The sequence below is a fragment of the Nuphar pumila genome, chromosome 4 (genome assembly GCF_984573655.1).
Source record: "Nuphar pumila chromosome 4, dmNupPumi1.hap1.1, whole genome shotgun sequence".
Classification (NCBI taxonomy): domain Eukaryota; kingdom Viridiplantae; phylum Streptophyta; class Magnoliopsida; order Nymphaeales; family Nymphaeaceae; genus Nuphar; species Nuphar pumila.
The window spans coordinates 36,023,794-36,049,722 of record NC_143252.1 but is presented as its reverse complement, the minus strand read 5'-3'; the positions used below and the strand labels follow the sequence as shown (position 1 = coordinate 36,049,722).

The window sequence follows — 25,929 nt, the reverse complement described above, 5'->3', positions numbered from 1 at the left end:
CCTTGCCGCGCCCTGCCTCTCCTGTTGTCTCGTTGGGAGGACAGTAGGAGGTCGGCTGCCCCTGCCACGCCCTCCTGCTCCCTTTGTGCCTACCAAAAGGGCGACAGGGGACTGACAACCTCCCTGTAGCACCTTCCCCCTTTTTTCTTTGCACTGTCGGGAGGTTGGCAGGAAGTCGGTGGCCCCTGCCATGCTCTCTCTCCCTCTTCTTCATTGTTCCTATTAGGCAGGGGCCTTGGCCCCTGCCATTCGATGTCCGACAGCAGGGGCCTTGGCCTCTGCCGTTCATTTTATTTAGGCAGGCAGGGGCCTCGACCCTTGCCGTTCGCAACATTGTCAGGCAGGGGCCTTGACCCCTACCGTTCGTTTAGTTCTGTTTAGCAGGAGCCTCAACCCCTGCCATTCGAGGTCTGTTCGACAGGGCCTCGACCCCTGCCATTTGATGTTGGTTCGATATTTTTCGTCAGACAGGGGCCTTGGCCCCTGCCACTCATTAGATTCCGTACGACAGGGGCCTCGACTCCTGCCGCTCATGCTTTCCGCCGACAGGACAGGCCCTACCACTACCCTTTCTGTTCTTTATACAACTATGGCATAATAGTGTTCACACTTTTGCAGATTTAAGCAATGGGTCCCGTTCGTGCTTCGCGGCCCGAGGCTCGTATCACCTACACTCGTAGGCGCACGCAGCGACGCAATATCCCAAGGTAGAGGAAAGTCGCACGAGGATTTTGGATGAATTAGACAGGGTATAAGGATTCTAAGATAGAATAATTGATATTTCATACATGCTTACATGTAAAGCAATATAACTTGTGATTGCCTGTTTTGTGTTTCCTCGTTCTTACTCTTCTAAAAATTACATGCTTGATGTATTCTATATGGGTAGGCTCATTTCTACAGTGATTCCTATTACTACGTTTTTGTACTTGCTCACTGTTGTGATTGCACCGTCGATGCTTGGTTTGTTATTACATGTTGGATCTTGTTGCCGCCCTCAGGCAAGCCTCGTAGTGTGTGCAAGTGCGCATACTATATTTTGTGCCTTTCAAAAAGGTGCAAAATTAGGTACATGCGCTAAAATCTCGATAAGAGGATCTTCCTAGTGCAAGGCCCGACTTTTCGAGCACAAATCTTGCTTTTAAAGCAAATTTTCCATCGCTCTGAGTCGGTTACTCGGAGTAAATGATTGGATCCACAACGATCCCAAGACTTTTCTAAGATTTTCTGTTTCGTAGTGATTGAGCATGCCAAGTATATTACTGATTTTATGAAATACTGTGATGGGTTATCCTTTGAGAAACTCATAACGTGCTATCGTAATTGTACCTTTAAACATGTACGATATATACATTACGATAGGTAGTACGAAAGGTCGTTGAGTACCTCGAGGTGTGCAATGAGCACTCTGTTGAGATAAAAGAAAATAATGATATTCGCCTCCACAGGTCAAATGCTTAAGAAGCAATAGATGACAAGTTTGAACTAAATGAATTGCAACACATTCAAAGTTTCCCTCTCATCATAGCCATACCTTTAAACAGGTACGACTATACTTTTGGACAAGTACGTCACGTTGGTGTTACGATGTTTGGATGATGAGGTTGTGGCAACCTCGAAGCGTGCATATAGCGCAATGCTGAGATCAAATAAATGGTGATAATTCGCCTTCACAGGCAAGATGTTCGAGTGAGTCTAGCAGACCAGAGCATGTAGAATGAGGCGACGGTTAAGAAACCCCTATTGTACCCATTTGACATTTACGGTTCATAAAGGGAGAGGATGGATGGTACAAAAACTCCGATGGACAGGTTGTTAACAACCACCTGACGGGCAAAAGACTCGGCTTCCCCAGTTATCGGAGTTACTGGAATTGAGATTATCATAAATTATCTTAGGTTGTAACTCCGAGGTACTTCTGTAGAAGTTGGATGCATCCATGGGCCACGAATGCCTTTGGAGATTTACTCTCTTGGTCATTGATCGTCCCCTTAGGAGCGAACTCAGTCAGCCATCCGAGTTAATGAAAAACACCTGACATAATAAACCCCTGGATCGGTCTTGGCTGTTTCTACGTTTTGCGTCTGTGCGTACCCAGATTCCAGTTAATATCAGAACTTAAAGAATATTTATTTCACAATAGTTGTAGGTAATTGAGATTCATACTACTTGCAATGTTGTTGTATCTTGTGAAGGATATCTGTTTCAGGACAATAGATCTTTGCATATGTTGCACCTGCTAGAATAGATTACATATTGTACTTATTGCTTTTAATGAAATAAATTACTTATCTCATGAATGTCCTGCTTTATTTTATTCTACTTTGTCTATTCGTGCACCTACTAGTTTGTTATGAAACTGACTCATTTCATTGGCATATGAGAAGTAGGACTTCACAGGCGGCTGATGGTGCGATGCAACATGGCTCAAGATTTTTTTTCTTTCTGCTGACGTCTTGGCTTTGAGTTTTTCTTTAGATTACTGGATAGTAGAAAAAATGTTCATTTTATAATAAACTACAGATTTTATTAATAATCTATTGTTTTGTTTTCTCACTTCCTTTAAGTAGTTGTTTCATGAGTAATGATGATTTTATAGCTAACGTGCTTAGAATTTGTTAACTTGTGCTTCTTTCTAAATTGCTTCCGTTGTCGATTTTAAAAGTAAAAACTCTAATCTTTGAAAGGTTTTTCATTAATGTTTTCGAAATCACAAGTTAAAATTTTGGGGCGTTATAACTTGGTATGAAAGCCAGCTAAGAAAGTGTTGAATCTTGACCATTGAGCATCCCATCGCGTTATAAGTAAGTCTTTGATAATTTGTAGCATGTTTAGATTAAATTGTATTCTTGTTTCTATTTGTAGTACGGTCCGAAAGATGGATTCGTTCGTTGGTCTTAGTGGTAGTCACGGTAGGGGCGCGCGTAGGTTGCATGGCCGTTCTGAAAGGGGGAGGGGCTCTGTCATGGAAAGGAGTGAACATTGAATGTTCGAGGCTGGTTACTGGGCTAATTGCCCACTTCTACCCACCTTTATAGATGAGCAAGACTTTCCACTACCGGTCGCCTACCAAATACTCTTGGCAGCGACGTAGGCTGAAGTTTATGCCCGAGAAGGTGGATTCGCGCCTTCGCATGTTCTGGTGCACCAACAGGCACTACAAGAGTCATCAGGAGAATACATTCCCCCTAATGTAGCAAAGAAGTGTGTATTTTGTGGGAACTCAGGGCATGCCATGGATGCATGTCTTCTCAAGGCAGAGCACGGCAGCAAGATCGCAATTTCGGCTGCAGGCGAGCAACCACCACCTCCAGTAGATCCAATGGGCGGTATATCACCCACATACACGCCTGTAACTGATTCGTCAAGTTATAGTCTTGGCTCACCAGAATATACACCGGTGACGCCCCTGTATGAGCAGGAGACCTCCTACGAGGAGTGACCTCCCTTCACCCCTAAGCACAGATTCAGGCGCATAGGCAATAGAAGGGAATATCTTAGGTAGTTTTCTACTCGTTCCTGAAGGGAGGTAGCACCTACCAAGTTTAATGGAGTCTGCGAACTCTCTTATTGTTGTTGAATAAAACATTGTTGCTTATGTACCAGCACTACTGGATCTGAATTGAACGACTTTCTTAATAAAGACTTATGTTTTTCTTGTGTTTCCATGGTATATTGACCCTTACTCTTGACTACTTTTCAAGGATGACGGGAAGCACGAGTAACAATATGGTTAATGAGTGGTGCGAGCAGAGGGGATTCGTGATGGATACCCTCAACACCCTGGCGGAGGCGATTCGGAGCCAGGTACACACAGCGGGATGAGGCTCCCCTTACTGAGACCACACCAACCGCTACTTATGAAAAATTCCTGAAGCTCGACCCTCCTACCTTCTCTAGCATGGTTGACCCTGACATGGCGGAGAGTTGAGTCAAGGAAGTGGAGCGAGTGTTTCAAGTTTTGTCTATCCCCGACGATAAGAAGACGATGTTCGGGTCCTTCCGACTGAAGGACGACGCACGCGAATGGTGGGACACGGCTCAGGAAGTGCAGTTTTCGGGTGCTGAAGTGATTCCTTGGGAGGCCTTCCGGAGGGCTTTTTTAGGAAACTACTTTCCTCCTCATGCGAGGGAAAAGAAGAAGGTGAAATTTCTGGAGTTGCGTCAAGGCAACTTGAGTCGGGGCGAGTACATCGCCAAATTTCAACGGTTGGAGCACTATTGTCCCAACCTGGATGACCACGAGCGGGCTGGGAAGTTCATTCGTGGATTGAAGGAAGGACTCAGGCACCAGGTTCTCACCAGCATGCCCACAACTTTTTATACGACTGTAGCGGTAGCCACCCTACTGAACGAGGATTAGGAGCGTTCGAAGAGCGCTCAAGCAAGGAAGCCACCTGCGATAGGTGGTGATCAGAAGAGGACTCACTCCGACGGCCTAGGGCAACGACCACCCTTACCTGTGAAGACCAAAGGAAGAAAGAAGCAGTTTCCTCCAACGAAGCATCAACGACAACAGGGCCACCCATCGCCCAGGCAGTCTTCTGGAGATAGCTGCCCCAAGTGCAAGAGGCCCCATCGCGGACAACTTTGTCCGCGGGAGACTGACGGATGTCTGTATTGTGGCAAGATGGGCTACTTTATACGTGACTGTCGCAAGAAAGCAGCGGACAACCTCAAGTGAACCGGCGGTGTATCTCAGCTTCCTCGACCACCTTAACAATAACAACGGGCACAGTGAAGGAGCCGGGTCGAGTTTATGCAGCCACGGTCGAGCAATTGACCAAAGGGGATCTCGTACAAGGTATCATTCTTGTTGTTGGTCAAGCAGCTTTTGCACTCTTTGATTGTGGTGCCACACACTCGTTTGTTTCGAAAAAATTTGTTGAACAATTGCATATAGCTGTAAAATCACTTGACAATGCTTTAAACGTGTATAACTCTATTGGGAAGAACACGGTTTGTGCCACATACATACCTGAGTTGGACGTAGTTGTGGCAGGGCGGCACTTGCCTGCTTGTGCCATCCTGCTTGAGATGCCATAATTTGACGTCATCCTAGGCATGAATTGGTTGCACAAGTATCATGCCAAGATCTTTTGCCGTGATGGCAAGATCGTTTTATCCATGCCAGGCTTTCCGAAAGTGGAATTCAGAATTCTCAGACCTGTGCGTGCAAGTCGGATGATCACGACGCTGAAGGCGCAGAACTACTTGCGGAAGGGATGTACTGCCTTCCTGGTTAGTGTCATCTAATCGGATCCGATGCCTATTCCCATTAGTGAACTGGATGCGGTTTGTGATTATCCTGACGTGTTTACCAAGGAACTACCTGGACTTTCGTCACCTCGTGAGGTAAAATTCAGTATTGAATTGCTACCGGGTACAACGCCAATCTCTAAAGCACTGTACAGGATGGCGTCAGCCGAGCTTGAGGAGCTCAAAAAGCAGTTGCATGAGCTGTTGGATTAGGGATTCATTCGCCCCAGCGTATCTCCCTGGGGAGCTCCTGTACTATTCGTGAAGAAGGACAAGTCCTTGCATCGACTATCAAATGCTCAACCAAGCCACGATAAAGAACAAGTACCCATTACCGTGTATCGAGGACCTCTTCGATCAGTTACAGAAGGCTAAAGTTTTCTCAAAGATCGACCTTAGGTCTGGATATCATCAACTTAGAATTAGGGGGGATGATATTTCTAAGACGGACTTTCGGATCAGATACGGACATTATGAGTTCACGGTCATGCCTTTCAGACTTACCAATGCCCCCGTAACTTTCATGGACTTAATGAATATGGTGTTCAAGCTATTTTTGGACACCTTTGTGATCGTGTTCATCGACGACATCCTGGTGTACTCAAAAAGCCTGGAGTAGCATCGAGAACACTTAATCATCGTGTTGGAGACCCTGCGAAAAGAACATTTATATGCCAAATTCTCTAAATGTGAATTCTGGCTTGAAAAAGTTATGTTTTTGGAACACGTTATTTCTAAGGAGTGTCCATAGACCCTGCAAAGGTAGAGGTTGTACTCAGTTGGCAGCAACCGAAGAACGCACGTAATATCAAGAGTTTCCTCGGATTAGTTGGATACTACAAAAGATCTATCCAGGATTTTTCTAAGATTGTGTTACCTCTGACGAAGTTGCTGAAGAAAGAGGCTAGATTTGTGTGGGACGAGAAGTGCGAAGCTAGTTTCCAATTATTGAAGGAGCGACTTACCAGTGCTCCAATTTTGGCCTTACCTTCTGGTAAAGGCAAATTTGTGATTTATACTGATGCCTTTGGGTTAGGCTTAGGGGTCGTGCTGATGTAGAATGGGAAAGTGATCGCTTACCCCTCTCGGCAACTTAAAATTCATAAAAAGAACTACCCAACTCATGACTTAGAGTTAGTCGCGGTTGTGTTCGCATTGAAGATATGGCAACACTACTTGTATGGGGAGCAGTTCGAGGCATTCACCGATTATAAGAACCTTAAGTATCTATTTTCGCAAAAGGAATTGAACATGAGACAACGGCATTGGCTCGAATTACTCAAGGATTACGACTTCACCCTCTCCTACCACCCAGGAAAGGCGAATGTCGTGTCTGACGCCCTCAGTTTCGATTAATGCCTTATTTACTGGATAGAAGCTTCTCGAAGACCTAACCTCTTGGGAACCTTTCGCGATCACGCAAGGTTCAATCGGTTTATCCAATCTAGTAGCTCAACCTGAGCTACTGGTTAGGATCATCCGTAGACAGAAGATGGATACGCGCTACGAGAAGCTGGAGGCTTAAGCGATGTTGGTCGATACACCTTTTTGTCTGAAGGAGGATGAAAGTATATGGCTGAAGGAGCGTCTTTGGGTTCCTGATGACCCGGTCTTGAGAGACGAAATTCTTGCAGAAGCCTACAAGTCTAGGTATACTATTCATCTTGGTAACACAAAGATGTTCAAGGACCTACAACAGAATTATTGGTGGAACGATATAAAGCGAGATGTGGCTGAGTACATCTCGAAATGTTTGACGTGCCATCTGATCAAGGTCGAGCACCAGAGACCCGGTGGGGTCATGCAGCAGATGAAAATCCCACTATGGAAGTGGGAGGATGTCACCATTGACTTCATAGTCGGTCTACCAAGGATGCGGATGAAGCATGACGCGATTTGGGTAATCGTCGATAGACTCACCAAGTCTGCTTACTTCCTACCTATCCGTCTTAGCCAGTCGCTAGATAGTCTGATAGATCTCTATATTAGAGAGATTGTGAGACTGCATGGTGTTCTGGTCTCGATTATCTCCAATCATGATCTGAGATTCACTTTGAGGTTTTGGGGGCAGCTTCAGCTAGCCTTGGGCACAAAACTGAAGTTCAATGCCGTTTTTTACCCTAGAAGACATGTTATTAGAAGGGAGAGTGGGATTCCCACGCAGTATGGCGGAATTCGCGTATAACAACAGTTATAATGCTAGTATCGGGATGGCTCCATATGAAGCTTTGTACGAGAGGCCTTGCCGATTCACCTGTCTACTGGGATGAGGTTGGTAAACGAAGGCTGGAGGCACCTATAGTTCTGCAACACTATACTCAACAGGTGCAAATGATTCGGGAACGATTCCGTACCGCTCAGAGTCGGTAGAAGAGCTATGCAAATAGACGCCGAAGAGAGCTTACCTTCATGATTGATGAGATGGTTTTCATTAAGGTATCCCCGACGAAGAGCGTATTCCGGTTCGGGAAAAAGGGAAAGCTAAGTCCTTGATACGTCGGACCGTTCGAGATCTTGGAGCGAATTGGAGAAGCAGCCTATCGTGTGGCGTTACCTCCTCAGTATGCTCAGATTCATAATGTTTTTTACGTGTTCATGCTGAGGAAGTACGTTCACGACCCATCGCACATCATTCACTACGATGATGTGGACATTCGAAGAAAGATTAGTGGAGATTGTTGATCGTCGTGACCAAGTGCTAAGATCAAGAACCATTTCTTTTGTAAAGGTTCAGTGGCAACATCATGGGATTGATGAATGTACTTGGGAATCTGAGAATGATATCAGGGAAAAATACCCTGACTTCTATTTTGAGTCTTTCAACAACAACAACAACAACAACTACGCCTTCATCCCAAAACAATTGGGGTCAGCGATATGAACCAAAAAAGAAATTCATTTTCGGTCTTCCACATGAATCCTTTTCCTCCAATCATTTCTATCCAACGCCATGTCCTCGGTGAGGTTCAAAGCATTCATATCCTTTCCTATCATCTCCATCCAAGTCTTCCTAGGCCTACCCCGACCTCTTTTAACTAATATATTTTCCCATTTCTCCAACCTTCTAACTGGAGCATCATTAGGCCTTCGCCGAATATGTCCAAACCACCGTAAACGATTCTCTCGCATCTTATTTTCAATGGGTGCAACACCTACCTTCTTACGTATCTCTTCGTTCTGAATCTTATCTTTTATTGTATTTCCACACATCCATCTAAGCATCCGCATCTCAGCTACACTCATTTTTTGAATATGATGTCTCTTGGCAGCCCAACATTCTGTACTATATAGTAAAGCGGGCCTAATAGTCGTCCTATAAAACTTTCCCTTCAACCGCAATGGCATTCTACGATCGCACAACACTCCAGTTGCACTCTTCCATTTCATCCACCCAACCTTCATCCTATGATTTACATCTCCATCAATTTCTCCATACTTTTGAATGATAGATCCCAAATATTTGAAAGAATCATCCACCGGTATTTCGTGCTCACCAAGCTTCACTACACTCCCATCACTACTTCGTTGCTTACTAAATCGACATTCCATGTATTCTGTCTTACTCTTACTCAACTTAAAACCTCTTGCTTCCAATGTCTGTCTCCATAATTCTAACTTAGCATTAACCCCAGCTCTAGACTCATCAATCAAAACAATATCATCAGCAAACAACATACGCCACGACACATTTTCTTGAATTGATCTCGTAAGCTCATCCATCACTATAGCAAATAGGAAAGGGCTTAAAGCAGATCCTTGATGTAACCCAACCGTTATAGGAAAATTGGTTGTCACCCCTCCACAAGTGCGGACATTGGTTACTACTCCTTCATACATATCTTTAATTATACTAATGTACTTGAGAGAAACACCTTTCTTCATCATTGTCCACCAAAGAACGTCCCTAGGTACTCTATCGTAAGCCTTCTCCAAATCAATAAAAACCATATGCAAATCTTTGTTCCTCTCTCTATTTCTCTCAATAAGTTGTCTAAGAAGATGTATAGCTTCCATAGTTGATCTTCCAGGCATAAAACCAAATTGATTCTCCGATATCATGACAATCTTCCTCAACCTAGACTCAATCACCCTCTCCCAAAGTTTCATAGTATGACTCATGAGTTTTATACCACGATAGTTTGTGCAATCTTGTATATCACCCTTATTCTTATATAAAGGCACCAAAGTACTCTTCCTCCACTCATTAGGCATCTTATTTGTTCGCCAAATCAAGTTAAAAAGATTTGTCAACCATTCTAAACCTTTCTCTCCCAAGCATTTCCAAGCCTCGATAGGTATACCATCTGGGCCAACTGCCCTTCTTGATTTCATTTTCTTCAAAGCCTCTGCAATTTCTTTCTTTTGAATCTTGCGCATGAAGTCACGATTTATCTTATGAAAAGGAATGGAGAAGTCTCCAAGATCTTGAGCATGACTATCATTAAATAGCTTATCAAAATAATCTTTCCATCTCTCCTTAATCTCCTCATCTTTGACTAAAACCCTTTGCGTTTCATCTTTGATACATCTAACCATACCCAAATCCTTCGATTTCCTATCTCTCATCTTTGCAAGCCTATAAATATCCTTCTCGCCTTCTTTGGTATCCAACTTGTCATAAACCTCCTTATATACCTTAGCTCTCGCGTTTCAAACAACTTTTTTAGCTTCCTTCTTTGCTATCATATACTTCTCCAAATTCTCATTATCACGACTCTTACTTAGATTTCTATAACACTCTCTTTTAACCTTAATAGCTAATTTGACATCCTCGTTCCACCATGATGTATCCTTACCTAGTGGTGCACCGCCTTTAGACTCACCCAATACCTCCTTAGCTATTTTTCTCATACCACCCGCTATCTTATTCCACATTGATTCTGAATCCTCCTCGAGACACCAATCAACTTCCTTAACTATCTGCTCTACAAACATTCCTTGTTTAGCTCCTTTCAGTGCCCACCACTTAATTCTAGGATCTATCCTATGTCTATCCCTTTTGCGGCATTGTCTAATTCTAAGATCTAAAATTAAGACTCTATGTTGTGTAGCTACACTTTCTCCTGGTATAACCTTACAATCGATGCAACAACCCCTATCTCTCTTTCTAAGTAGGAAAAAATCTATCTGACTCGTATTAACCCCACTTTTAAATGTTACTAGGTGAGACTCCCTCTTCCTAAACCAAGTGTTTGCTAAGATCATATCATAGGACAAACAAAAATCTAAAATCCTTTCTCCACTTTCATTTCTTTCTCCTATACCATAGCCGCCATGGATATTCTCAAATCCATCCCTACTAATGCCTACATGTCCATTAAGGTCACCGCCGATGAAAAGCTTTTCTCCATAAGATGTCTCTTGTACTACTCCATCTAAATCTTCCCAAAATTGATGCTTAATGGAATCATCTAAACCTACTTGAGGTGCATAAACACTAATAATATTAATAATATCCGTACCTAATACTAATTTAATAAGTAAAATTCTATCACCCTTCCTACGGACCTCAACTACATTATCTATAAACTGACGACTCATAACAATCCCTACTCCATTCCTATTCCTATTTATTCCTGTATACCAAATCTTATATCCCCAAGGTTCTATCACTTTAGCTTTCTCACCTACCCATTTGGTCTCTTGAAGACATAAAATATCAATCTTTCTCCTACACATAACATCTACTAACTCTACCAACTTACCAGTTAAAGACCCTATGTTCCAAGTGGCTAACCTAATTTTATGGTCTTGGACTAACTTCTTTACCCCCACCCGTCCAGCAAAGTGAGGGAACCCTTGCCTATTTGACACCACACCCGGGCGCCGGTGTGACGCGTCGCTTCTGGGCGACGACCTAGCAACCCTTGCACATTTATCACTGCCTCCGGGCCTAGAGAGTACAGCGCGTCGCTCAGTAGGGAACGCCCCAACGAAATTCTCATATTGGTTCTATTTTGAGTCTTTAATGCAATAAAATTTTACGAACGAAATTCTTTTAAGAGGGGTAAGATGTAAAACCCACGTAAAAAATGGATTTGGGTTGGATCCGGATCCGACCCAGACCCGTTAGGGTTAAAATGCAAGGTTCGAGGGTTTCTTTTAAACCCTCTCCCCCTCCCGCAGTTGCGCTCCCCCATCCCCATTTTTAAAACAGGAAACCCTTCGGGGTTTCCCTGTTCGGCTCCCTGTTTCCCCCTTTTTTAAAAACCTCATGAGGGGAGGGGAGGCCCTCACCTCGCAGCTCCTCCTTCCCTCCCTCTCGAGTCTCCTTCTCCTCTCGTCTCTCGCTCCCGACGTGCGACCGAACCCTGACGCCTCCTCCTTCTGGTCCGATCGACGTTGTTGCCACCATCGCCGGCGACCTCGAAGGTATGCCCTTCCTCTCTTCTCTCTGTCTTGTTTGTTTTCCTCTCCTTATCCTTCTTCGCCTTCCTCTTTTCGGGTTGTCGGAGGCTGACAACCCATGTCGTGCCTTCCCCTGCTCCCCCTTTTTCCTCTGTTGGCTCGTCGGGAGGCCAACAGGAGGCCCACGGCCCCTGCTGCACCCTCCCTCTCTCCCCTTTCTCTGTTGGCTCGTCGGGAGGTCGGCAGCCCACTGTCGTGCCCTGCCTCTTCTTCTGTTGTCTCGCTGGGAGGACGGCAGGAGGCCGACGGCACCTGTCGTGCCCTCCCGCTCCCTCTATGCCTACCAGAAGGGCGACAGGGGACCGACGACCCCCCCCCCCCCTGCCGCACCTTCCCCCTCTTTTCTCTGCGCAGTCGGGAGGTTGGCAGGAAGCCGACGGCCCCTGCCATGCTCTCCCTCCCTCTTCTTCATTATTCCTATCAGGCAGGGGCCTTGGCCCCTGCCATTCGATGTTCGACAGCAGGGGCCTTGGCCCTTTCCATTTGTTTTATTCAGGCAAGCAGGGGCCTCGACCCCTGCCGTTCGTGACATTGTCAGGCAGGGGTCGAGGCCCCTGCCATTCGAAGTATGTCAGGTAGGGACCTTGGCCCCTGTCGTTCGTTCAGCTCTGTCAGTCAGGGGCCTCGACCCCTGTTGTTCGCCATATTGTTGGGCAGGGGCCTTGACCCCTGCCGTTCGTTTAGTTTCGTCTGGCAGTGGCCTCAGCCCCTGCCATTCGAGGTTCGTCGGACAGGGGCCTCGACCCCTGCCATTTGATGTTGGTTCGATATTTTTCGTCAGACAGGGGCCTTGGCCCCTGCCACTCATTAGATTCCGTACGACAGGGGCCTCGACTCCTGCCGCTCATGCTTTCCGCCGACAGGACAGGCCCTACCACTACCCTTTCTGTTCTTTATACAACTATGGCATAATAGTGTTCACACTTTTGCAGATTTAAGCAATGGGTCCCGTTCGTGCTTCGCGGCCCGAGGCTCGTATCACCTACACTCGTAGGCGCACGCAGCGACGCAATATCCCAAGGTAGAGGAAAGTCGCACGAGGATTTTGGATGAATTAGACAGGGTATAAGGATTCTAAGATAGAATAATTGATATTTCATACATGCTTACATGTAAAGCAATATAACTTGTGATTGCCTGTTTTGTGTTTCCTCGTTCTTACTCTTCTAAAAATTACATGCTTGATGTATTCTATATGGGTAGGCTCATTTTTACAGTGATTCCTATTACTACGTTTTTGTACTTGCTCACTGTTATGATTGCACTGTAGATGCTTGGTTTGTTATTACTGTAAGAAAGTGAAAAATACGCTACAACAAATGTCTCTCAACAAGTTCTCACAAATACATCATAAGAACCACAAAGGTTCACAAAGAGAACTTAAGAATACACACAACCCGAAACGGGTATAAAAATGAAAAATAAACAATTTTATTGATTTGAGATAAAAACCCAAAACAAGAGTAAGTATTTACAAGGGGAATAGCCCCATATTTATAGAGAGGTAGAGAGAAGCCTTAAGAGAGTTGTTGGACTCTCCAACGGCTCTACCAGAGTTGTTGGGGAGTCCAACAGCTCTTTTTGGATTTACCTTTTTGACTAGTCAAAAAGGTAAAGGCCAAATCAGTCCAATGATGGACTGGTTTGGCTAATTCTAGTTGTATTTTAACTAGAATTAATTAAACGAAAAATCCTAACTAGAAAGGAAATAAAACATTACATGTCTATGAGATTACATATGAGATATTATATGAGATTACATATTTTAACAATTACATGTTGGATCTTGTTGCCGCCCTCAGGCAAACCTCGTAGTGTGCAAGTGCGCGTACCATATTTTGTGTCTTTCGAAAAGGTGCAAAATTGGGTACATGCACCAAAATCTCAATAAGAGGATCTTCCTAGTGCAAGGCCCGACTTCTTGAGCACAAATCCTGCTTTTAAAGCGAATATCTCATTTGTGTGTTGCTAGATGCAACTAGAAGTACCCTGAGTCAGTTACTCGGAGGAAATGATTGGATCCACAGCGATCCCAAGACTTTTCTGAGATTTCCTGTTTCGTAGTGATTGAGCATGCCAAGTATATTACTGATTTTATGAAACTGTGATGGGTTATCCTTTGAGAAACCCATAATGTGCTATCATAGTTGTACCTTTAGACATGTACGATATATACATTACGATAGGTAGTATGAAAGGTCATTGAGTACCTTCAGGTGTGCAATGAGCACTCTGTTGAAATAAAAGAAAATAATGATGTTCGCCTCCACAGGCCAGATGCTCAAGAAGCAATAGATGACAAGTTTGAACTAAATGAATTGCAACACATTCAAAGTTTCCCTCTCATCGTAGCCATACCTTTAAACAGGTACGATCGTGCTTTTAGACAAGTATGTCACGTTGGTGTTACGATGTTTGGATGATGAGGTTGTGGCAACCTCGAAGCGTGCATATAGCACAATGCTGAGATCACATAAATGGTGACAATTCGCCTTCACAGGCAAGATGCTCGAGTGGGTCTAACAGACTAGAGCATGTAGAATGGGGCGGCGGTTAAGAAACCCCTGTTGTACCCATTTGACCTTCACGATTCATCAAGGGAGAGGATGGATGGTACAAAAACTCCGATGGACAGATTGTTAACAACCACCTCACGGGCAAAAGACTTGGCTTCCCCAGTTATCGGAGTTACTGGAATTGAGATTATCATAAATTATCCTAGGTGGTAACTCCCAGGTACTTCTGCAGAAGTTGGATGCATCCATGGGCCACGAATGCCTTTGGGGATTCTCTCTTGGTCACTGACCGTCCCTTTAGGAGCGGACTCAGTCAGCCAACCGGGTTAATGAAAAACACCTGACATAATAAACTCTCTGATCGCTCTCGGTTGTTTCTACGTTTCGCGTCTGTGCGTACCTACATGCCCGTTAATATCAGAACTTAAAGAATATCTATTTCACAATAGTTGTAGATAATTGAGATTCATACTACTTGCAATGTTGTTGTATCTTGTGAAGGATATCTGTTTCAGGACAGTAGATCTTTGCATATGTTGTACCTGCTAGAATAGATTACATATTGTACTTATTGCTTTTAATGAAATAAACTGCTTATCTTGTGAATGCCCAGCTTTATTTTATTCTACTTTGTCTATTCGTGTACCTACTAGTTTGTTATGAAACTGACCCATTTCATGGTCTGGTGACGAGTAGGACTTCATAGACGGTCGATAGTGCGATATAATATGGCTCGAGATTTTCCTTCTTTCTGTTGGCATCTTGGCTCTGAGTTTTGAGTTTTTCTTTAGATTACTAGATAGTGGGAAAATGTTCATTTTGTAATAAACTGCATATTTTATTAATAATCTATTGTTTTGTTTCCTCACTTCCTTTGAGTATCTGTTTCATGAATAATGATGATTTTATAGCTAATGTGCCCAGAATTTGTTAACTTGTGCTCATTTCTAAATTGCTTTTGGTGTCGATTTTAAAAGTTAAAACTCTAATCTTTGAAAGGTTTTTCATCAATGTTTTCGAAATCACAAGTTAAAATTTGGGGCGTTACAATAATACTTGCATCATAAATCTTAACAAACAGTGCAGTGTCAGTCAAACAAGTTCTAAATCTAATATCAAGCATAACTCGACTAAACTGGTCATACCAAGCCTTTGGTGTTTGTTTAAGTCCATAAAGAGTCTTTTCAAGACGAAGAGCTTTACCTTTAAGAACACTTATACCCGGTGGTGCCTTCATATAAACTTCTTCAACTAAGTTTCCATCAAGAAAAATATTTTTGACATCCATTTGAAATATAGGTCATTTTCGAACATAGGTTAATGCTACTAGGGTTCTAATAGAGGTCATTTTAGCGACTGGGGCAAAGGTTTCCTCATCATCTATGCTATATTCTTGGGGATATCCCTTGACAATTAATCTGGTTTTATATCTTTCAAAAGTTTCATCACTCTTTATTTTAATCTTATATACCCACCTACAACCTATAGGTTTATTTTCTTTTGGAACATCTTGAATGGTCTAAGTATTAGTCTTTTCTAAAGCTTCTAATTTTATTCTCATGGCTTCTACCTATTTAGAATGTTCTTTAGCTTGAGTATAGGTTGAAGGTTCCACGTATGAATGAATTAATGCAATGAATGCCTTGTATTTTGAGAAAAAAGAGTCATAAGACAAACTTTTCAGGTGGTTTAGAAATCCTAGATGACCTTCTAATTTGTACTTCGGGTTGTTCAACATAATTCTCTAGTGCACATGGTTGGTTAAGGTCACTACGCCTAGAATATTGCGAATAGTTTTTGTTCCTATCAGTTTGCTCTTCAGTAATTATATCATCATGACCATTATCAAGATCATATTCATCTATTATATCAAGCTCACTGTCAAGGTCACATTCATAATCACATTTTCATAACTTGAACTTAAATCAAATAAAAAGGAATACTCATCTACTTCCTTAGCCTTTTCAAAGTCAAAGAAACTTTCTTTTTCTAAGGTTACATTATGTGAAATATATAATTTTTTATTTTTAGGATCAAAGCACATGTAGCCTTTTTGGTTATCTGCATAACTCAAGAAGGCACAAGGAATAGCACGAGGGGCGAGTTTATCATTTCTGTTAGTAAAACAAAACATTTGCACCAAAAAACTCTTAGTCTAGCATAATCCTGAGATAATTTAAAGAGTTTTTCAACTGGTGTTATATTTTGCAAAGAAGAAGATGACATCCTATTGATGAGATAAGTTAGAGCTATTTCAACCCAAAAAAAATTTGTCACTTGATTTGATATTAATAAAGTTCTGGTTGTTTTCATAATATATTTGTATTTTCATTCAACCAAACTATTGTATTGTGGTGTGTGAGGACAAGATCTTTAATGTGTGATACCATACAAATTTAGATAATCTTTAAATTCTTTTGATAAAAATTCTTTCCCTGAATCAAGACGAAAAATAGAAATATCATTTTCAAACTTATTTTTAACCTATTTTAAAATGTGACAAGTATACCTAGAAAAATCATCAACAAAAATCACATAGTATGCATATTCACCCACCATTTGATATAACTGGTGTTGGTCCCCAAACATTCGAATGTATTAACTCAAGCAGTCTAGAAAAAAAATCTTTCATGGAATGGTAATCTCTTTATTTTACCAAGAATATAACCTTTACATGTAAAATTTTAAGAATTACAAAAGTTTTCCAAATTTGGAAAGTATTGGATTTTGGATACATTAGGATGACCAAGTTGTTTGTGCCATAAATCCAACTCTAATTTTTAAACATTATAACAAAAGGTATCCTTGGGTATTTCCAAAAAATCCATATAATAGAAACCTTCTCTATGGCCTTCCCCAATCAGCTTCCCTGATTGACCATCATATACCCAACAACCATCTGAAGAGAAGGAGACATTGTATCCATGGTCAGATATTTGCGAAACTGATAAGAGATTTAAATTTAACTTAAAAATATATATAACTTTTGAAATAGTAAATTTTTTAGAGTTTTGTAAAATCTTTTTGAAATTCTCTATTCCTTTTATTTCAAGAGATGTACCATCAACTGTAAAAACATTTGACATGCTTGAGTTGGTATAACATTCGGATAAAGATTTTCTATTAGGGGTTATATGAAAGGAAGCACTAGAATCAAGAAGCGAAGGAGTTTTACCGGGATTGGAGAAGGATAAGACTGCTGCTCTAGTTGAGGCTTCATTTGAAGAAGATACCCTTTTGAGAAAAGGTTGGAGAATTTTCATAAGTTGTGACATCAATAGGAGTGCATCATGATGTTTGTTTTCATTTGTATCTTATGAAGAGCTAACTGAAGATACCTTCTTTTCCTCCCATCTTCTAAACTTTGGGCATTGAGGTTTAGTGTGCTCGGGATCATGACTGTTAATAAATAATCTTTTTTCTGTCATAATCATTGCCTTGTTTCCAATAAGGCTTGTTATCCTGCTCATTTCCTTGTTTCCAATGAGGTGGCTTGTAGGGGCATATGTAGTTTTCCAGTCTAGAGACGACCAAAACGGAGTCGTCTTCATTTTTCAAAGAGTGCACTCTTAGCTTATTCTCTTCTATACTCAATTCTTCGATAGTGTCAACAATAGAAGCTATTTTCCCTCTATGGAGAAGAGCCGATTTGGTACTTTCATACTCCAGTATCAAGCTATTTATAAATTGATAGAAATGTTCCCCATCAAGTTGTTTTTGCCAGAGTTCTATATTTTTCGGGCAATGCCATTTAGGCTCAAGAATAGACAATTCTTTCCAAAGTTCGGACAATTCATTGTAGTATTCCCTAATACTTTTATCTTTTTGAGTCATTGTCCGAACTTTATTTTGTAGATTGCACACATGTGCAATATCCTTAAGGGAATACATATTCTTAAGGTATTCTCAAGCTTTCTTGGCATGCTAAAATTTTGCGAGACTAGAGCACTTTTTAATATTCACGCTATTGATTAACCAAGACATGATTTTAGCATGCCCCATTTTTTACTTTTTCTCATAAGTAGGTAATGCCTTAGTCTTCTCACCATCAGTAAAAGGCACTTCTTTTTCGTTCTCTACCTTTATTAGGACTAGTTTTGGCTCCGAATCAGAACCATCAATTAATCTCCATAATCCTTTTCCCTATACATGGTGCTTTATTATTGAAGACTACATTACAAATTTATTATCATCGAGTTTCATGGGTACGATGGTGACTTTCTCATTGTCATTCATTCTTACAAAGCAGAGAGAAAGATATGAGAAGAAAATAATAGATGCTAAAGGAGAGAATAGTAGCACGAGCACACCACCATGAATACACGAGCCAACAAACCACGCTTGCACAATCACACGATCACTTGAATCACCAAGAAATTTTTTCTTTCTCCCACGAGCATGAAAAATGAGGCAATAGGCAATCCTCAAGAATCAAGAGCGACCTTACTCTGATACCATGTAAATAAATGGAAGCCTCCAACAAGATCCACCGTAATGCCAAAATGGACACACCAAAAGCCATAAATGGGCCCACTCACAAAACCCACACAAGGGGCAAACACAAGTGGCTAAAAAATAAATAATCTTTTATTGATAACTTTTGTGCAAGAAGCATGAATAATAGAGGGGAATGACCCATATTTATATACAATGGAGAGAGGGAGAAAGAGACTCTAAAAGAGTCGTTGGAGCCAGTCCAACGACTACAAATAGAGTTGGACTAGCTCCAACGACTCCTTTGACTCGTCAACAGGTCTAGTTCAAAAAGAATTAAAAAAAATAAATAAAAGAAAATTAATATATATATATATGTACAATTTTAACAAATACATCCATGCTAAATATGTCACAGTGCTAAATGAATCATTTTATTGGATTTTCAATGTTTTTTTTGTGAAATTCTGACCATACAAATGTGTTCCGCATTATTGATTTACTAGAAATTGACACTTGGATCATGCATTTTGGATGCAAAAATGATATTTGGAGCCTCTAAAAATTATGAAAATTGTAGGCTGTTGATTTTTTAAACCTTATAAAAACCTATCCATGCATCGGAATCAAATGTTCCAAGAACTGATTCCTATAAAAACAAACATCTAAATCACATCTGTACGGTCAGAATTTTGAAAAAAAACCCAAAAATCCAATAGCATGTTTCATTTAGCACCGTGCCCATTTAGCACGGATATATATATATATAGAGAGGTCGAGACATTCTTATAAAATGTGGTTGGTTGAGGTTGACATATTGGAAAATTTAAGTAGGTTGGATCAAGGTTTGCAACAATCTCATGTATGAGTTAACCTGAATGACTAGATCTAATATCATTATGAGCAGGTTTGATGGTCGTGCCAATATTGATGACTAGTAGAAGTTAAAGATGGCTATGCCCTAACTCCTATTTTTCATAATCATGCTTAAGTAGAGGGCAAAAACAGTTGTTATCATGATCTTTTGTAAAAATGTCCTCCCTTAATTCAGATTTCTCATAATGATCCTGAGTAGAGGGGGAAATGGTCATTTTAATGTTTTTTTTTCCTTAAAGCATCCCTAATTCATTTTTTCCAAAAGCTCCTTGATGAGGGGTAAAACCATCATTTAACTGCTGCTAATGGTTTCCGTCGGTGGGTTGGGATGGTGGTTAACCAGAAGGATGGATTTGGAAGGGTTAAGAAAAAGGTAAGGGTGTTTTTTCAAGAATCATGATAAGGCAGAGATGGTTTTGGGTATGGCCAATAAAACGGATGATTTTGGAAAAGCCTAAGGAAAATTGAATGAAGTGTTGTTGACATATTTATGAATTCTCTTCTCATGATGGTTCCCTGTAGGCTCATTTCATGAAAGCAGTTTGGTTAGTACAACAAACAACAACAACAACTACGCCTTCATCCCAAAACAATTGGGGTCAGCCTTTAATTGGTTAGTAGCCAGCCTTTAATTGGCTAGTACTTGTTTTCTGGGCAAATCTTAAATAACTGCTGTGGACATCTGTATTGACCATACTTTTTTAAATTTGAAGGTGAAAGGCCTTCAATAAAACTTTCTGCTTTGTTATAATTCTAATTGCATAATTCATCCTTCTAGCATTTGGTGCCATATATCTTGTATCGTAATGGGTTGATCTGCTTGACACATATATCTGCTGTTTCAAATGGCTGTTTTCTGTTGATATAATAGGTGGTCCATTTGATGGAACTGGACGCCAAACGATCAGTCTCCTTATTGATCCAGCACCGGGCTAGGATTTCTCCTTTTGAAGTAGTTTCACAATTAATGAATGCCAACAATGAGAGCAACCGTAAATATTTTATTCATTTATATTTACATTCTTTATTTGAGGTTGATCCTAATGCTGGAAGGGACTTCCATGATCTTCAGGTAATTCTTTTGCTCTAACTATTATTCAATTTTCTCTCTAGAATGGCTCCTGCAAATTTTTTTTCAATTCATGTGTGTTCTATGTCTGCTCTTAAAGCCTCAACCTAGGATGTTGAAAGAGTATGGATGGGAAACAAGCTGAGCTAATTGCAAATTGTTCAGGTTTGCCATGTTAGAAGTTAGTGTAATGAAATCAAGAAGTCTCCACACACCTCAAACAAGAGGAAAATACAAACCCACACAAAGGGGCACACGCATAATAACCACACACGATAGCCACTTCGGGGCTTAGAGAATTAAACACAAACACAATAGCCACTTAGGGGCTTAGAGAAATACACAACATAAAAAATAAAATCTTTATTAGATGTCAAATGCACACAAATGCATAGATTTACAAGGGGCTCAAGGCCCATATTTATATAGACAAGAGAGGAGTGAGAGGCTCCCCAAATATGGTTGTTGGGGAGCTCCCAACAGCTATAAAGCTGTTATATTGTCAAAGACAAAAATGCCCTTGACAATGTAACAAAGTACAAAAATAAATATAAAAAACCCCTAATGGGTGACACCTATTACAATAGTCAAAAGTCCAAAAATACCCCTGGAGGGTAATACATATTGCTGTCATATATATATATATATATATATATATATATATATATATAAGAACCCCATATTCTAACAGTTAGAACCCACTGAAACATGGGTTTGGGTACACTTTACTCCAAGAGGCTTGTTAAGTTTGTGAAACATGTTTAGCTTGTCTGCAATTATTTTAAAAAATTAGATACTTTCCTCAATGGCAGACAACTGGGTCTTGTAACAGAAAGGTTATGTGTTCAAACTGTGATATCTTCTTCTTCACGACTGAAAGAACACAAGCAACAAATAAATAAATAAAAGGTATCAGCTGAGCTTGAGCTGTGGTCAATTCTTGCGCTGAACTCTAGCATGTATCCTAGTGCTGATTGAATTTGATCCAAGCCTGAGCAAGTATTAACCGGGTGGAACCCAAAATAAACAAAATATCCAGGTTTGGAGCCCAAGGCTAAATGACAGTTAATTTAGTAGTATTGTGTGCTTCTTTAAGACTTCAGCTTGTTTTTTAGGTTATACCTTATTGCAGATTTTTTTTTTGTTGTGGGCCCATTTGACAGGCTCCATGCTTGCATTTAAACATACTGGAGGTGGCTTGTGAAATCATCAATTCAGAATTTAACATTCCCTCCCAAGCATTGAACCATTTTTGTTATGTTATTTTTTCTACTCGCCAACTTTCTGATGTTATTGATTGCTTTGCTTTATTATGAATCATTATCTATTTAGATGCTATTTGATGGATGGATCCAAATAAATACCTTGCGCAAACAATGAGAAGTTGGTGCCATTAACAATCTTCATGAAACTCTAGTGGGAAGCATGGGCTCACTGCTCATGCAGAAAAATGTTTGGGCCTTAAACAATCTTCATGAAACTCTAGTCAGTAAGGGTTATTGTATAGCCGTTATTCAAGCATTTCTTCTGAAAAACAAACTGATTGCTAGCAATAAGTTTAATATCTGTAAATGGTCACACTGACACAAGTCATTCCTCATAACGGTCAAATATGCAATTCCTATAGGCTCTTTATTGATGTTATACTAAAGTTTGTGGGTTAATGATTAACCATGCATTCCGATTATGCAGATCATTCGGCAAATTGGTTTGCTTAGCTATTACTTTTGGTTTTGGCTAACTATTTGTGTAAACTTGACAGGTCGAGCTTTATGCAGAATGTGAACCACGAATGTTACTTACTTTTTTTCGTAGCAGCCAACATTATAGACTTGACAAGGTTTACCTTTTGATTTTATAAAAGTTTCATTCTTTTTCTCGGTGCATTTAGGAACTGATTAGGATCCATGACTTATGACAGGCATATGAAATATGCATAAAGAGAAATCTTTTGAGAGAACAAGTGTTCATCCTTGGAAGGATGGGGAATTCTAAACAAGCATTGTCTGTACTGATTAATAAATTGGAGGATATGGAAGAGGTAAGCTCATTCCACTCTCTTATGTTGCCAAGAAAGGAGCTTTTGCAATACCCCCTTTGTGCAATTTGACATATTCTGTATTATTTACTTCTTGCACTTTATGCATAATCAGCTGATGCCTTACAGCTATTGTAGGCCATAGAGTTTGTCACGTTGCAGAATGATAATGAATTATGGGAAGAGTTGATCAAACAGAGCCTCTCAAAGCCTGAAATGGTGAGTGATGGCCGTAGATCTGTTGGATAGTTTATCTATTACTGATTGGTTGCATTTTAACCATTTTTTTTTTCACAATAAACAGGTGGCCAAGTTGTTGGAACACACTGTTGGTAATCTTGATCCACTGTATATCGTAAACATGGTTCCCAATGGGATGCACATTCCCAGGTTGGTATGATAAATGTGCATTCATTTTGTTGATGTATGTAGACTAAAGTTTTGGAAGATGGTCGTCCTGTTTACCTTGCTAGTCTTGTAATTGTCTGTTAGGCTTCACAATTTATTTCCATACTGCCAACAGAAATCGTTTGAGTGTTCATGAAATCTTTGGACATATTCTGAGCTTGTCATTATTTTCTTATTTTGGTTCGTTGTGTTTGGTGGCTGCTTGAACTGGTGAAATTTGATGAAATCATCCTTGGATGGCCCTTGTGCTTTCCACTCGGAGCTTTCTTGTATATACCTTTGTGGTTATGTATATATGCATATCTTGTGCTTACTAGAATACTCACTGAATTACTTCAGATTTTAAGTAGGTACATGTAATGCGCTCAGTTTTGCTTATTATGTGTTCACTTTCAGGCTTCGGGATCACCTTGTTAAAATTATCACTGATTATCGGACAGAAACATCTTTGAGGCATGGTTGCAATGACATCCTTAAGGTATCTATATTTAGATATTGGTGCTTTCTTTTGCCAGTGTTTTAGTGGAATTTCCCTTCAAAGGAAACCCGGTATGTATTTTGTGGTTTTGCAGGCAGACTGTGTTAACCTGCTGGTGAGATGCTATAACGAGGCTCGACATGCAATCTGTATCAGCAGCCAAGATGATGAAGTGCGAGCCAAGAGGGATAACCCTTCAGCTTCACGCACTTCTGGGAAAGCTGAAAGTGTGAAGGCAGTGGGAGTGAAGTCCAAAATGAGGGCTGGTGGAAGATGTTGTATGTGCTTCGATCCATTCACAATTCAAAATGTTTCCGTAGTGGTTTTCTTCTGTTGCCATGCATATCATATCACCTGCCTTATGAGTTCCTCGGATGCTTTAAGTTTTGACGCGAAAAAAACAGGTTTATCATCTCATGCTTCAGAATCGGATGACGACGATGATGATACTGGATCCAGTGCATCTCGGATGCGATGTATTTTATGTACAACTGCTGCAGCATGATTTTCTGAGTGATTTTGTGTGCAGGATGTGAGTGATGAGTGATAATGTGCCGGATGTATTTTATCCAATTTTTCATTATTGGTTTGCTGCAATGTTGTAGTTTTGTTGCCTTTTGTAGGTTTTAACCTTAATCGAGTGTATATTATTTTCCGTTTCTATGTTGAGCAGTTTTGGCAAGTTCTCTGGAAACATGACCATCATGAGCTAGAACTTGGGTGCTTGGCATGCATGCGAGTATGTTTTTTCCTGAGAAAATGATAAAATTAAACATCTTTTTTTTCCTGAGAAAATGATAAAATTAAGCATCTTTAGCCCGAACTCTAGCTGCATAGTTGTACTTTAGCATGACTGCTGGGCTGTGGGAAGTTTCTATTTGTGATTTGATGGATTCAGCTGAACCAATGATGGGTTATTTTCTTTTACCGTTTTCTGACCATCTCAGCAGGAAAGATATTAAAACACAGTAATTCCCGTATTTTCTGTATCAGGTTCTGGATGATTGCCCCAAGCGGGGTTGGCCTAGTGGGGTGGGGCCTTGGCTGCTAGACAGGCAGTCAAGGTTCCATTTCCATGGGCATAGGCCCCGAGGGCAGGGGTCCTAGCCTCGGAGTTTTATGCTGCCAGCATAATGACTAGGTATGGCAGGCTGAGCCAGCGTGACTAGGTATTTGTGCTGGGTGTGGATTTTTCAGGTTATAAATAAAAAATAAAAAAGAGCTCTGGATGATTTCTTTTCCATTCTTTTTTTCCTATAAGCAAGCTGGGGTGATTTGAACCTGAGACCCTGCTTATGATGGTGCGACCAACCATCCAGTTATCTCATTTGACCTCAAAATTTTCATTGTTTTTTTTTAAATCACCCGAAGTAACTTCGTCTGGGCTAGAAAACCTGATCACGCTAGCTCAGCCTGCCATACCTACAGCCCATAGGCGTAAAACTTTGAGGTTATGATCCTCACTCCCAGGCCTATGCTGAATGTTGGCTTGTGCATGGAAGTGACACTCGCAGAAATTGAACTTTGACTGCCTGTCTAACGGCTTGGGCTGCACCCCACTACACCAACCCCCCTCGGTGTCTCAAAATTTTCATTGTCGGTGCACTTCACAAACTGTGATTGTTCCTTATGAGACAACCATGGATTGCAATTGAGGCTCTGTTTGGGAATCTTGAATTAGAGGTGTGTGTGCGCCAGTGCCCTCTAGTTCTTTGCTGTTTGGGAGCGGTGGTGGTATTAAAACATTCATTGGGAATGAAGTTGGCAGCTCCAATGCTACATTTCAACACCATTATTAAGAAGATGCTTTTGACAAGTCTGTCTTCAAAACCACGTTCTGACAAAACCATATTTTTGGCAATGCATTGAAGTGGTGTTTTCATAATGCACGGCTCCCAAACAGAGCCTGGAAGTGGTGAAGTTGACAGGGATAGGAACTTCCATGAATTTTGCAAAGATTATGCATACCACGATGTCAAATTCAGGATGCATTTCGCGACATCTGAATTGTGGGATGATTCGCGCTTCATTGTGTCTGCCATTGAGATCGTGAATTCTATTGTTACTTTTTGGTAGGCAAAATTTTTGAACTTTCATGGTGTGATGGAACATGAGCACCTGGTTCTGGGTGTGTCAATGAGATCATGGTGGATTATGGTTGACTGAACCTGTTTAAAGTGTTAGCCCTCAAGGCCCCAAAGGGGTTAGTGTAGTTGGAGCGGGCCTTCGCCGTCAGACACGCAGTCGAGGTTCGACTCTCGTTGGTGATGTTGAGAAACTCTGTTTTGATGTCACATAATATGATACACTGTCGTATTTGATTTTATATGATATGATAATATGTCCTCTTGAAAAATGTTATATTATGACTGAATATGTTTTGCCATAAATCTAACGAGTATTTGATGCAAGGATATCTCACCCAAAAAGGATGGAGACTTCC

The 25,929-nt window shown here is 40.9% G+C and overlaps 1 protein-coding gene across 3 annotated transcripts in view; it reads left to right on the top strand.

Annotated features, from left to right (window-relative positions):
- The window catches only part of LOC149839990 (vacuolar protein sorting-associated protein 41 homolog), a 76,268-nt gene extending 52,113 nt beyond the window's left edge, over positions 1–24,155 (top strand). The window contains exons 13-20 of one of the 3 annotated variants that reach the window (XM_090004306.1): positions 20,365–20,565; positions 22,325–22,402; positions 22,484–22,603; positions 22,739–22,819; positions 22,905–22,990; positions 23,405–23,486; positions 23,581–23,764; positions 23,891–24,155. In XM_090004306.1, the coding sequence (XP_089860432.1) occupies positions 20,365–20,565; positions 22,325–22,402; positions 22,484–22,603; positions 22,739–22,819; positions 22,905–22,990; positions 23,405–23,486; positions 23,581–23,764; positions 23,891–23,991 (933 nt within the window). In that variant the 3' untranslated portion in view covers positions 23,992–24,155. Of the gene's footprint in view, positions 1–20,364; positions 20,566–22,324; positions 22,403–22,483; positions 22,604–22,729; positions 22,820–22,904; positions 22,991–23,404; positions 23,487–23,580 lie in introns of those variants that run through there. The other 2 variants (XM_090004305.1, XR_016431522.1) reach the window with 2 other exon arrangements.
- Positions 24,156–25,929: the final 1,774 nt, after the last annotated feature.